The sequence below is a fragment of the Scyliorhinus torazame genome, chromosome 2 (assembly GCF_047496885.1).
Source record: "Scyliorhinus torazame isolate Kashiwa2021f chromosome 2, sScyTor2.1, whole genome shotgun sequence".
NCBI lineage: Eukaryota > Metazoa > Chordata > Chondrichthyes > Carcharhiniformes > Scyliorhinidae > Scyliorhinus > Scyliorhinus torazame.
In genome coordinates, this window is record NC_092708.1 from 178,232,481 (window position 1) to 178,245,696 (window position 13,216).

The 13,216-nt window shown below is 46.9% G+C and overlaps 1 protein-coding gene across 3 annotated transcripts in view; it reads right to left on the minus strand.

Annotated features, from left to right (window-relative positions):
* vps8 (VPS8 subunit of CORVET complex) overlaps positions 1-13,216 on the minus strand; it is a 1,010,867-nt gene that overhangs the window by 412,674 nt on the left and 584,977 nt on the right. For all 3 annotated transcript variants that reach the window (XM_072480702.1, XM_072480693.1, XM_072480711.1), the window contains exon 41: positions 11,853-11,933. In XM_072480702.1, the coding sequence (XP_072336803.1) occupies positions 11,853-11,933 (81 nt within the window). The remainder of the gene's footprint in view (positions 1-11,852; positions 11,934-13,216) is intronic.

Consider the following 13,216-nt stretch of genomic DNA (forward strand, 5'->3'; position numbering starts at 1 on the left):
TCCGACGATGTGTGGAGGAGCTCAAGAAAGAGGTGCTGGCGCCGATGTTACTGGCATTCGAGGGATTGAAGGAAACACAAAAGGTCCAGGTGATGGAACTCCGTGGAGTGAAGGCAAAGGCAGCCGAGAATGAAGACGAGATACAGGGCCTGGTGGTAAAAACGGAGATGCACGAGGCACTACATAAGAGGTGCATAGAAAGGCTGGAAGCCCTGGAGAACAGCTCGAGGAGGAAGAATCTAAGGATTTTAGGTCTCCCTGAAGGGACAGAGGGGGCTGATGCTGGGGCGTATGTGAGTACGATGCTCCATACTCTAATGGGAGCTGAGGCCCCAACGGGCCCCCTGGAAGTGGAGGGAGCGTACCGGGTCCTCGTGAGAAGACCAAAGGCAGGGGAAACACCACGAGCAATAGTGGTGAGATTCCACCGTTACAGGGACAGGGAGATGGTCCTGAGTTGGGCTAAGAGGACACGGAGCAGCAAGTGGGAGAACGCAGTGATACGCGTATATCAAGATTGGAGTGCGGAGGTGGCGAGAAGGAGGGCGAGCTTCAATCGGGCCAAGGCGGTACTCCATAGGAAGAAAGTCAAATTTGGGATGCTGCAGCCGGCAAGATTGTGGGTCACACACCAGGGCAAACACCACTACTTCGAGACAGCGGAGGAGGCATGGACATTCATTCAGGAAGAGAAATTGGACTAGACTTGAGAAATTGATGTCTGGAGAGAGGTAGCGAGGTGGTGGCACAGAAATGTAAAGTGGGGAGAGGGGAGGGCTAATATGTAAGAATGTTGGACGGGGAATTTTTTCTCACCCCCCCCCCCCCCCCCCCCCGAGGGGACACACACGAAGAAATGTGGGCGCCGGTGGAAAAGGGGACAGGGAAGGGGAATGAGGGAACTGCGCCATTAGGGGCGGGGCGGAGAGGGGAGCGCGGGTTTTTTCCCGCGCTATGGAAATTGAGGCGGTAAAAAGGCGCAGGAGGGAAGGGGGCCTCACACGTAGGGAGGTCAAAGGATAAACGGGGGAAGCCAAGGTCAGCCAGAGTTAGCTGACTCCCGGAAGCAATATGGAGGGAGCAATCAAGCTAGAGGGGAATCTAGCCAGGGGAGGGGGGGGGGGGGGGGGGGATTGACTGGGTTGCTGCTGCTGAGGGTAACGGGGAGCTGATACGAGACGAGGTGGTCGGGACGGGAGGGCGCTGTCTGGGGGACAGACGGGTGCGTGGGATCTGGGTGAGGAGCTGGCTTAAAAAAGGGGATGGCTAGTCGACGAGGGGGGGGGGTAAATGGCCCCCCAACCCGACTGATCACGTGGAATGTGAGAGGTTTAAATGGGCCGATTAAGAGGGCAAGGGTATTTGCGCACTTAAAGAGCCAGAGCAGTGGCACCACGGCTGGCTCTGATGTTCAGAAGGGAGGGTCAAAGCGCAGAAGAGTAATAGTTATAGGGGACTCTATAGTCAGGGGCACAGATAGGCGCTTCTGTGGACGTGAAAGAGACTCCAGGATGGTATGTTGCCTCCCTGGTGCCAGGGTCCAGGATGTCTCCGAACGGGTAGAGGGAATCCTGAAGGGGGAGGGCAAACAGGCAGAGGTCGTTGTACATATTGGTACTAACGACATAGGCAGGAAGGGGCATGAGGTCCTGCAGCAGGAGTTCAGGGAGCTAGGCAGAAAGTTAAAAGACAGGACCTCGAGGGTTGTAATCTCGGGATTACTCCCTGTGCCACGTGCCAGTGAGGCTAGAAATAGGAAGATAGAGCAGACAAACACGTGGCTAAACAGCTGGTGTAGGAGGGAGGGTTTCTGTTATCTGGACCACTGGGAGCTCTTCCGGGGCAGGTGTGACCTGTATAAGATGGACGGGTTGCATCTAAACCGGAGAGGCATAAATATCCTGGCCGCGAGGTTTGCTAGTGTCACACGGGAGGGTTTAAACTAGTATGGCAGGGGGGTGGGCACGGGAGCAATAGGTCAGAAGGTGAGAGCATTGAGGGAGAACTAGGGAATAGGGACAGTGTGGCTCTGAGGCAGCGCAGACGGGGAGAAGTTGCTGAACACAGCGGGTCTGGTGGCCTGAAGTGCATATGTTTTAATGCAAGGAGCATTACGGGTAAGGCAGATGAACTTAGAGCTTGGATTACTACTTGGAACTATGATGTTGTTGCCATTACAGAGACCTGGTTGAGGGAAGGGCAGGATTGGCAGCTAAACGTTCCAGGATTTAGATGTTTCAGGCGGGATAGAGGGGGAAGTAAAAGGGGAGGCGGAGTTGCGCTACTTGTTCAGGAGAGTATCACCGCTATACAGCGAGAGGACACCTCAGAGGGCAGTGAGGCTATATGGGTAGAGATCAGGAATAAGAAGGGTGCAGTCACAATGTTGGGGGTATACTACAGGCCTCCCAACAGCCAGCGGGAGATAGAGGAGCAGATAGGTAGACAGATTTTGGAAAAGAGTAAAAACAACAGGGTTGTGGTGATGGGAGACTTCAACTTCCCCAATATTGACTGGGACTCACTTAGTGCCAGGGGCTTAGACGGGGCAGAGTTTGTAAGGAGCATCCAGGAGGGCTTCTTAAAACAATATGTAAACAGTCCAACTAGGGAAGGGGCGGTACTGGACCTGGTATTGGGGAATGAGCCCGGCCAGGTGGTAGATGTTTCAGTAGGGGAGCATTTCGGTAACAGTGACCACAATTCAGTAAGTTTTAAAGTACTGGTGGACAAGGATAAGAGTGGTCCGAGGATGAATGTGCTAAACTGGGGGAAGGCTAATTATAACAATATTAGGCGGGAAATGAAGAACATAGATTGGGGGCGGATGTTTGAGGGCAAATCAACATCTGACATGTGGGAGGCTTTCAAGTGTCAGTTGAAAGGAATACAGGACAGGCATGTTCCTGTGAGGAAGAAAGATAAATACGGCAATTTTCGGGAACCTTGGATGACGAGTGATATTGTAGGCCTCGTCAAAAAGAAAAAGGAGGCATTTGTCAGGGCTAAAAGGCTGGGAACAGACGAAGCCTGTGTGGCATATAAGGAAAGTAGGAAGGAACTTAAGCAAGGAGTCAGGAGGGCTAGAAGGGGTCATGAAAAGTCATTGGCAAATAGGGTTAAGGAAAATCCCAAGGCTTTTTACACTTACATAAAAAGCAAGAGGGTAGCCAGGGAAAGGGTTGGCCCACTGAAGGATAGGCAAGGGAATCTATGTGTGGAGCCAGAGGAAATGGGCGAGGTACTAAATGAATACTTTGCATCAGTATTCACCAAAGAGAAGGAATTGGTAGATGTTGAGTCTGGAGAAGGGGGTGTAGATAGCCTGGGTCACATTGTGATCCAAAAAGACGAGGTGTTGGGTGTCTTAAAAAATATTAAGGTAGATAAGTCCCCAGGGCCGGATGGGATCTACCCCAGAATACTGAAGGAGGCTGGAGAGGAAATTGCTGAGGCCTTGACAGAAATCTTTGGATCCTCGCTGTCTTCAGGGGATGTCCCGGAGGACTGGAGAATAGCCAATGTTGTTCCTCTGTTTAAGAAGGGTGGCAGGGATAATCCCGGGAACTACAGGCCGGTGAGCCTTACTTCAGTGGTAGGGAAATTACTGGAGAGAATTCTTCGAGACAGGATCTACTCCCATTTGGAAGCAAATGGACGTATTAGTGAGAGGCAGCACGGTTTTGTGAAGGTGAGGTCGTGTCTCACTAACTTGATAGAGTTTTTCGAGGAGGTCACTAAGATGATTGATGCAGGTAGGGCAGTAGATGTTGTCTATATGGACTTCAGTAAGGCCTTTGACAAGGTCCCTCATGGTAGACTAGTACAAAAGGTGAAGTCACACGGGATCAGGGGTGAACTGGCAAGGTGGATACAGAACTGGCTAGGCCATAGAAGGCAGAGGGTAGCAATGGAGGGATGCTTTTCTAATTGGAGGGCTGTGACCAGTGGTGTTCCACAGGGATCAGTGCTGGGACCTTTGCTCTTTGTAGTATATATAAATGATTTGGAGGAAAATGTAACTGGTCTGATTAGTAAGTTTGCAGACGACACAAAGGTTGGTGGAATTGCGGATAGCGATGAGGACTGTCTGAGGATACAGCAGGATTTAGATTGTCTGGAGACTTGGGCGGAGAGATGGCAGATGGAGTTTAACCTGGACAAATGTGAGGTAATGCATTTTGGAAGGGCTAATGCAGGTAGGGAATATACAGTGAATGGTAGAACCCTCAAGAGTATTGAAAGTCAAAGAGATCTAGGAGTACAGGTCCACAGATCACTGAAAGGGGCTACACAGGTGGAGAAGGTAGTCAAGAAGGCATACGGCATGCTTGCCTTCATTGGCCGGGGCATTGAGTATAAGAATTGGCAAGTCATGTTGCAGCTGTATAGAACCTTAGTTAGGCCACACTTGGAGTATAGTGTTCAATTCTGGTCGCCACACTACCAGAAGGATGTGGAGGCTTTAGAGAGGGTGCAGAAGAGATTTACCAGAATGTTGCCTGGTATGGAGGGCATAAGCTATGAGGAGCGATTGAATAAACTCGGTTTGTTCTCACTGGAACGAAGGAGGTTGAGGGGCGACCTGATAGAGGTATACAAAATTATGAGGGGCATAGACAGAGTGGATAGTCAGAGGCTTTTCCCCAGGGTAGAGGGGTCAATTACTAGGGGGCATAGGTTTAAGGTGAGAGGGGCAAAGTTTAGAGTAGATGTACGAGGCAAGTTTTTTACGCAGAGGGTAGTGGGTGCCTGGAACTCACTACCGGAGGAGGTAGTGGAGGCAGGGACGATAGGGACATTTAAGGGGCATCTTGACAAATATATGAATAGGATGGGAATAGAAGGATACGGACCCAGGAAGTGTAGAAGATTGTAGTTTAGTCGGGCAGTATGGTCGGCACGGGCTTGGAGGGCCGAAGGGCCTGTTCCTGTGCTGTACATTTCTTTGTTCTTTGTTCTTTGTAAAGAGACTGAAGGCGGACGTGGTTATGCTTCAGGAGACGCACCTGAAATTGGCGGATCAGGTTAGACTGAGGAAAGGATGGATGGGGCAGGTATTCCACTCAGGGTTAGATGCGAAAAACAGAGGGGTGGCAATACTGGTGGGGAAACGGGTGTCGTTCGAGGCTAAGACCATAGTGGTGGATAGTGGGGGCAGGTACGTGATGGTGAGTGGCAGATTGCAAGGGGAGGCGGTGGTGCTGGTGAACGGATACGCCTCGAACTGGGATGACGCGGGATTCATGAAGCGAATGCTGGGACGTATCCCGGACCTGGAGGCGGGAAGCTTGGTAATGGGGGGGGGGATTTTAACACAGTGCTAGACCCAGGGCTGGACTGGTCCAGATACAGGACCCGGAGAAGGCCGGCAGCGGCCAAGGTGCTTAAGGGATTTATGGAGCAGATGGGAGGGGTAGATCCGTGGAGATTTGCTAGTCCGATGGGGAAAGAGTTTTCCTTCTTCTCCTACGTCCATAAAGTATATTCCCGGATAGACTTTTTTGTCTTGGGAAGGGCGCTGATCCCGAAAGTGGCAGGAACGGAGTACTCGGCTATAGCCGTTTCAGATCACGCCCCACATTGGGTGGATCTGGATCTAGGAGAGGAAAAGGAGCAGCGCCCACTTTGGAGATTAGACATGGGACTACTGGCGGACGAGGGGGTATGCGGAAGGGTGAGGGGATGCATCGAAAGATACCTGGAGGTTAATGATGGTGGGGAGGTCCAGGTGGGGGTAGTATGGGAAGCGCTGAAGGCGGTGGTTAGAGGAGAGCTGATTTCCATTAGAGCCCACAAGGGGAAACAAGAGGGTAAAGAAAGAGAGAGATTGGTTGGGGAAATTCTGAGGGTGGATAGGCAGTATGCGGAGGCCCCGGATGAAGGGCTATACAAGGAAAGACGAAGACTACAGACGGAGTTTGACCTGCTGACCACAAGAAAGGCGGAGACGCAGTGGAGGAAGGCACAGGGAATACAATATGAATATGGGGAAAAGGCGAGTCGGCTGCTGGCCCAACAACTTCGAAAAAGGGGGGCGGCGAGAGAGATCGGAGGAGTTAGGGACGAAACGGGAAAGATGGAGCAGAGAGCAGGGAAAGTGAATGAGGTGTTCAAAACGTTTTATGAGAGGTTGTATAAGTCCCAACCCCCGGACGGGAAAGAGGGAATTATACACTTTTTGGGCCAGCTGGAGTTCCCGAGGGTGGAGGAGCAGGAGGTGGCAGGTCTTGGGGCGCAGATTGAGGTGGAGGCGGTGATCAAAGGAATTGGGAATATGCAAGCAGGGAAGGCCCCGGGACCAGATGGGTTCCCGGTGGAATTTTACAGAAAGTATATGGACCTGCTGGCCCCGCTTCTGGCGAGAACCTTCAATGAGGCTAAGGAAAGGGGGACATTACCCCCGACAATGTCGGAGGCGACGATATCGTTAATTCTGAAACGAGACAAAGACCCGCTGCAGTGCGGGTCATACAGGCCCATCTCCCTCCTAAACGTAGATGCCAAGCTGCTGGCCAAAGTGATGGCGACAAGGATAGAGGAGTGCGTCCCAGGGGTGGTACATGACGACCAGACAGGGTTTGTTAAAGGGAGACAATTGAACGCCAATATACGAAGGTTGCTGGGGGTGATGATGATGCCCCCACCGGAGGGGGAGGCAGAGATAGTGGTGGTGATGGATGCAGAGAAGGCATTCCATAGAGTGGAGTGGGACTATTTGTGGGAGGTACTGAAGAGATTTGGGTTCGGGGAGGGGTTCATTAGATGGGTTAGACTCCTGTACGGGGCCCCGGTGGCAAGCGCTGTTACAAATAGGCAAAGATAGGGTTACTTCCGATTACAAAGAGGTACAAGACAGGGGTGCCCCCTGTCCCCGTTACTGTTCGCGTTGGCAATTGAGCCATTGGCCATAGCGCTGAGGGACTCTAAGAAGTGGAGGGGGGTGCTTAGAGGGGGAGAGGAACATCGAGTGTCACTGTATGCAGACGATTTACTGCTATATGTGGCGGACCCAGTCGAGGGGATGCCAGAGGTAATGCAGATACTCAGGGAGTTTGGAGAGTTCTCAGGATATAAATTAAATATGGGAAAGAGCGAACTTTTTGTGATGCACCCCGGGGAACAGGGCAGGGGGATAGATGCTCTGCCGCTGAGGAGAATGACAGGAAATTTTCGTTACCTGGGGATTCAGGTGGCCAGGAACTGGGGAACCCTACACAAACTTAACCTGACGCGCTGGTAGAGCAGATGGAGGAGGACTTTAGGAGGTGGGATATGGTGCCCCTGTCATTGGCGGGCAGAGTACAGGCGGTCAAGATGGTGGTCCTCCCGAGGTTTCTTTTCGTGTTTCAGTGCCTCCCCATCCTGATTACTAAGGCCCTTTTTTAAAAAATAGATAGGAGCATTACGAGCTTTGTATGGGCGGGAAAGACCCCGAGGGTAAAGAGGGGGTTCCTGCAGCGCAGTAGGGACAGAGGGGGATTGGCACTGCCGAGTCTGAGTGACAACTATTGGGCCGCTAATGTGTCGATGGTTTGTAAGTGGATGAGGGAAGAGGAAGGTGCGGCGTCCTGTAAGGGAACAAGCCTGAAAGCGCTGGCGACGGCGCCACTACCGTTCTCCCCGAAAAGGTACACCACAAACCCAGTGGTGGTGGCGACCTTGAAGATCTGGGGGCAGTGGAGACGACACAGGGGAGTGACGGGTGCCTCGGTGTGGTCCCCGGGGAGGATAGATGGGGGATTTCAATGTTGGCAGCGAGCAGGAATTAGGAAGCTGAAGGACCTGTTTGTGGACGGGACGTTTGCGAGTTTGGGAGCATTGGAAGAAAAATATAAGTTGCCACCAGGGAATGCTTTCCGATACATGCAAGTGAGGGCATTTACGAGGCAACAGGTGAGGGAATTTCCGCAGCTCCCGACGCAAGGGATCCAGGATAGAGTGATTTCGGGGACATGGGTTGGAGAAGGTAAAGTGTCGGAAATATACAGGGAGATGAGAGACAAGGGTGAGACGATGGTAGAGGAGCTGAAGGGAAAATGGGAAGAGGAGCTGTGGGAAGAGATTGAGGGGCTGTGGGCAGATGCCCTAAGCAGGGTAAATTCCTCGTCCTCATAGCCTGATTCAATTTAAGGTTCTACACAGGGCGCATATGACGGGAGCAAGACTGAGCAGGTTTTTTGGGGTGGAGGATAGGTGTGAGAGGTGCTCGGGAAGCTCTGCGAACCACACCCACATATTCTGGTCGTGTCCGGCACTGCATGAGATCTGGGAGGGTGTGGCAAGAGTGGTCTCAAAGGTGGTGGGGGTCCGGGTCAAACCAAGCTGGGGGTTAGCTATATTTGGGTTTGCAGAAGAACCGGGAGTGCAGGAGACGAAAGAGGCCAATGTTCTGGCCTTTGCGTCCCTAGTAGCCCGGCGAAGGATTCTACTCATGTGGAAAGAAGCGAAGCCCCCGGGCTTGGAGGCCTGGATAAACGACATGGCAGGGTTCATAAGACTGGAGCGAATAAAATATGCGTTAAGAGGATCGGCTCAGGGGTTCACCAGGCGGTGGCAACCGTTCCTTGACTATCTCGCGGAACGATAATGGAAAAACAGAAAAGACAGCAGCAGCAACCCAGGGGGGAGGGGGGGTATTATCCCGTGTTTCTGTTTTTTGCCAGTTGTTGATATTTGCTTTTTGTTTATTTCTCCTTTTTTTTCATTTGTTGTTAGTTTAATATATTATTTTTTAAAAATAAAAAAAATTTTTAAAAATAAATTTTTTTAAAAGTTGTAAAGTCGGTGCTGTATTTTCAGTAAGTTTATCTTTTTTCTATTACCCTTTTTAAATAAACTTTGATATTTTTGCTACTTCAGTGTCTGTCTTGCCCCTGTCAGTTAAGTCTCTTTTGAATCTAAAACAGTTTTAAAGGGTTAATTGGAACTCAATAATAGTGCACATGGAATTAAACTAAACTGAATCTTAAATATCCCTTTAAACTAAACTGAATCTTAAATATCCCTTTAAACTAAACTGAATCTTAAATATCCCTTTAAAAACATTCTCAAGATGTTTGGATGTCAGGGTGGGTAACCACTCTTGACACCAATGATGCATCAGGTTACAGGAGTCATTAACTCTTTGGGTTTTTGTGCAGCTGAATGTTGTGGCGGTGCTTGTCCAGAGGCACTAAGATTGATTGGTTGATCACATTTGAATTAATTTAATATAAGGCCACTATTTAAATATCGGCTCTTGCTTCTTGGATGTCCATTTATTTAGCATTTGAACACTATCAATCAGTTAAAGGTGAGCTGTGGCCACTCTATTTTATGGTAGATAAAATGTATTTACTTTGTGCACAACGACCAGTCCCCAGAGTGTTACAATCCCCACAGAGACTGGTAATCTTTTGAAAGGAAAGCAATTTTCACGATGTAACAAACTCATATCAATATTGATCAAACATTGACCAACCGGAACTGATACAAAATAAACAAAAGTTAAGTTTCACATTAACTAACTAATGCAACTAGAATATTCCTCATGAAACTCTTTTACTACATATCATACCACTGGCAGATATCTTGCATTAAAGGACATTCTCAAAGTCATTCCCAGGAGTCAAGCAGCGGTTCACCACTTCTCACCACGTCGGGTCGTAAATTCCAGTTTGACAATTGTTCCACTCCATCGGAGTTTTCCCAAACACAATTATCAACAGCAAGGTGCACCTGAACAAATCTCCCTCAGGTTATAACCAATCCAGAATTCCAGAGACTTCTGTATCCTTTAAAATGTTTCGTCTTGCAAAACTGTTCTTCTGCTCCCTATTATTTCCTCCAGAGTAAATTGACTTTGTGGGAGGATTACAGTTTTTCTCCTACCTATGTCTCAGCAGTAGTAGTCCTTTGCTTTGTGAGACAGTGAAAGATGCTAAAACAGCCACAGAAACCTCAATGATTTTTATTCACGTTTCTCTCCCTGTGACATTCTGAGACCACATGGACAATTCTCTGAGCTGAGATGTCTACCAGGAAATCATCATCCTTCCTTTTCAGAGCTATCATTTTTACTTTAAGTTAAAGGGACATTTTAAATAGAACCACCTTGTAGAGTACTTAAAAAGAATCTCGATGAACTATAAGAAACGGAATCCATGACCAAATCTGCAGCAACTTCTCCCAATAAAGGTAGGGTGATATCTCCAACAAAATGCAGTGAGTGGAAGACAGTTACTTATGTATGATGTGTATGAAATCACTTGTAACACTGTAGTCTTCAGGTGTGATTGGCAGGGCAACGATCTCCATTCTAGCTGGGAACAATGGGGTCAGTATATGTAGCACCATTTCTTATATCCCCTTCTCATATTTCAGAATGGTAGTTGGAATGGTAAGCTTTCAATAAGTAACTTTCATTTTAGACGGCGCATGGCACAGATATCTCTTAATATCCTCAAATGTTCACAACTTGAGGAATTGGAATGCCAGTTACAAATTCTGATTAATAATGAAATATGAAATCCACATTTGCAAACTTATACTGACGAACAAGTGGGACAAAGAAAGCAAACAGATCCATAGATACGAGCAAATAAATGCAGATTGAGAAATTAAATTAACTTTTGCAGAAGGCGCAGATGTCAGAAAACATTTCACTCTCATGCATCCAAGGTTTTAATTAAAGCTTCAGCAAATGGTCTCTTTTTTGATTTTGCTCTGAAACCTTTCTGAAGCATCCACTCCAACCTATACTAATGTGAATAATATTTCAAATCAACAGAAGATCCCACTTCCTTTGGCAAAATCCTCTCAGATTTGTTTTATGTTTCTTTATTTTCTCCTATATCCACTCTGATTTCTCCCCTTGTCTGTCTACCACTGAAGATGATGACACAAGCTGGGAGAGGTTTGGTGCCTCAAACAAAAGGCCATTCTTCATGAGTGAGCCTGGACATTAAAATGCTGTGAATTCACTCACCAACATCGACAATGAAGCTGAGTCAGGCTTGGTGACCCCAATTCTAACTGTAGCTACGGGCACGGAAGGATTGGGTGAGGGTAAAATCGTAAAAATAAAAAAATACCACCTAGTTCCGACTGCCAAGTTCCTAGCAGTTGCCTCTGATGGTTCACTATTCACTAATAATCAACAAGTATTTTACCATCAATGCTATCCTTTTAATCCATTCTAATTTTTGGTTGGTGAGCCATTAATTCCATAATTCTTAATCATTCTGTTAAGCCTTACATGTGGAACTATTTTGAATATCATCTTAAAAACCCAACTAGATTTTATTTACATTTCACCAACCAATCCCATTATGTCCACAAAGAATTTCTGACACGTGTGGGCTTTATGATCTCTTTGCAAATCCCTGCCAACCATCTATCATGCTCTGGGTAACAACTGATTATTCAACGACAGTAAAATGGTCATAGCCAAATTCCTCAACAGTTTTAACTTCAAACCTATAATGAGAAGCCCTAATGGTACACCGCAGTTCGATCGCTATGCTGGACCTAAGCCAAATCAACAGATGACCGGAGAGTCCATTAAAGGAGGAACTGGCAATGATACATTGCCTCACAATACCCCAGGGAACTTCAGAACTAACACAGTAAGTACTTAAGAAGTGCTTTTAAATTGTAGTCAACATGGTATACTGATAATGGGGAACAAAAGTGGAAAACAAGTCCACCACTTTGTGAGAAAAGTAATTATTTAAACTTCACTCCCTTGAAAAGACACATAGAACATCCCACACAATTGGGATAAACATTTTATTTGGGTGGAGAGAGAGGTGGGGATGCAGCCAGATGACTCGGTGATGCTTATTAGAACAGGTTCTCCGACTACTCACTTGCTCATAATTGAAAGTATCCAACATTCCAAGTATAAGCGTTTGAATTTCTCCAAGTTTTCCCTTTCCATACATTGGATCCTGTAAATAAACAGATACGAGGCAAGAGTTATTGTAACAGCAGATAAAATACAGAACAATTTCAGTCAATTACTAGAATCTATAACACTGGTGACATGATAGCACAGTGGTTAGCACTGTTGCTTCACAGCTCCAGGGTCTCAGGTTCGATTCCCGGCTTGGGTCACTGTCTGTGGGGAGTCTGCACGTTCTCCCAGTGTCTGCGTGGGTTTCCTTCGAGTGCTCCGGTTTCTTCCCACAAGTCCCAAAAGACGTGCTGTTAGGTAATTTTGACATTCTGAATTCTCCCTCAGTGTACCCGAACAGGTGACATAATGTGGCGACTAGGGGATTTTCACAGTAACTTCATTACAGTGTTAATTTAAGTCCACTTGTGACAGTAATAAAGATTATTATTATTATAAATTTATGAAAATTATTCACTCTTCATCTTTTTTTGAGCTGCATAATTCTTACTTTTAGGCATACAAAGCCATTAACTTAGAAACATAGAATACAGGAGCAGGTGGAGGCCATTCAGCCCCACAGGCCTGCTCCATCATTCATTATGATCATGGCTGATCATCCAACTCAGTAACCTGTGTAATGATATGTATAATGTCAGTAGAGTAAAGGTTTAATATCTGAATCTATGTGTAAATCAAACACTAGAGGGCGTTACTAATTCACTGTATATAAGACAACATTTCTAGGAATTCTGGGAAAAGCTGAAGAGAACACGAAGAGAGCAGAATGAAAGTTGAATAGAGAATTATAACACGAGGTCAAGACATAGTGTAGTTTAATAGTTAGATAGAATATTGAAAACTGTACTACAGATTCAGTATCATTAGTTTATTATTTGTAACTCAGTAGAGTGTGCGAACTTCATTTTAGTTAGCAGTGTAAAATAAATTTGTTTTGATTCAATCTTCTTATCTGTATATTCTTTGTCAACACTACATATCTGGCCATCTTGGGGTAAAGGCAAGGAATATAACATGATACCAGGATACTGCTGAAGATATTTAGATAGATTAGTTAGAACCTAGCTAACAAAAGCTAGCACACGACCCAGACTTCGAAAAACAGACTGCTTACAGACCTGTTACTGCAAAACACCGAAGAATCTTGAACTCGTGGAGAAAGTTCAATCTCTACAACCGCTCAGGATATCTGGTAAACTAGACGTTAACTGAAAAGTTTTCAAACAACAGTTTCAGCTATATCTGTCGGCATCTGATTTAGACAATGCGAGTGATAATCGGAAACTAGCATTAAGATAAAACTAAATAAAATGTTGT